Source organism: Alligator sinensis, unplaced genomic scaffold (genome assembly GCF_000455745.1).
Source record: "Alligator sinensis unplaced genomic scaffold, ASM45574v1 scaffold265_1, whole genome shotgun sequence".
Lineage (NCBI taxonomy): Eukaryota > Metazoa > Chordata > Crocodylia > Alligatoridae > Alligator > Alligator sinensis.
The window spans coordinates 322,642-323,903 of NW_005842961.1; the positions used below are offsets into that span (position 1 = coordinate 322,642).

The 1,262-nt window shown below is 65.0% G+C and overlaps 1 protein-coding gene across 1 annotated transcript in view; it reads right to left on the reverse strand.

The window, feature by feature from the left end:
* The window catches only part of SHMT2 (serine hydroxymethyltransferase 2), a 4,880-nt gene that overhangs the window by 317 nt on the left and 3,301 nt on the right, over positions 1–1,262 (reverse strand). Inside the window, exons 9-11 of the mRNA XM_025192673.1 lie at positions 1,170–1,262; positions 892–1,047; positions 271–397 (exon numbers count right to left, since the gene is read on the reverse strand). Of these exons, the coding sequence (XP_025048458.1) occupies positions 271–397; positions 892–1,047; positions 1,170–1,262 (376 nt within the window). The remainder of the gene's footprint in view (positions 1–270; positions 398–891; positions 1,048–1,169) is intronic.

Here is a 1,262-nt window from a genome sequence, read left to right on the forward strand (position 1 = left end):
TGGCCGGGAGGGGCCCTAGCCAGCTCCCCAGCCCCTGCGATGTGGCGGGAGCAGCATGGAGCACGAGGCAGAGAGCCCAGGCGTCTGGGACCCCAGCCCCAACAGAGTCCCTGCCATGGAGCCCACCGCCCTCCCCCCACACACTCTGGAGGGGGCAAGGGCTGGACCCCAGCACCCACCCAGGCCCAGGACTCTCCCCAGGCAGGAGGGAGGGATCCGGCCTGTCCCTGCAGGACCAGAGCGCTGGGTCCTGCTGCCACGGGGGGCAGCCCCTGGCTTCCCCACTCACTGGTCTGCTTCTTGGCATCCAGGGCAATGCCGATGCCCTCGTCCAGGAAGGCAACGACCTGCTCAAAGTCGCCCTCGCAGAAGCGTCGGGAGGTCAGCGCAGGGGCCCCTGGAGGGGGGGGCATTAGGAGGGCTCAGCCCCTGTCCCCCAGGTGGGGGAACAGGAGGCTTTGGGGCTCAGCCCCTCCCGTCCCCCCTCCACAGCTGGAAGCACCAGTGGCCCAACCCCTTCCGCCCCCCCAGAAGGGAAGGGGTGCAGAGGCTAGCTTGGGGGTGCTGAAGGTGCTGCAGGCTCCATGGGCTGTCACACGCACACACACACGTGTACACCAGTACATACAGATATATACATGTATACAGGCATAGGTCAGCACACAGACACACACCAGTATATACACACGCGCGTGCACATATATAAGTATACACATGCACACACGGACACACACATGCCTATATACACATGCACATACAGGAACACACCCGCACGCAGACACACATCTGTACACACACACACACACATATGCCACCACAGACGCACACACTAACACACATGCGCATGCAAGGTCACATGCAGGCACAGAAGCACGTGCGCTGCCCCCTCACCAAGGCGCAGCCCGCCGGGCGTGAGGGCACTGCGGTCGCCAGGACACGTGTTCTTGTTGGCCGTGATGGACACCAGCTCCAGCACCCGCTCGGCCCGAGCCCCGTCAATGCCCTTGGGCCGCAGGTCCACGAGCACGAGGTGGTTGTCAGTGCCGCCTGTGGGGGAGGGGGGAGCAGGATGGGTCACCTGCCCATGCCCCCGGTGCCCCGCACTCCCAACCTGCAGCCCCCTGCCCCGCTGGTGCCCCTCACTCCCAACCCGCAGCCCCGCCCCTCACCTGAGACAAGGGTGTACCCTCTCTTCAGAAGGGCCTCGGCCATGGCCTTGGCGTTCTTCAACACCTGCTGGCTATACTCCCGGGAGGCAGGCG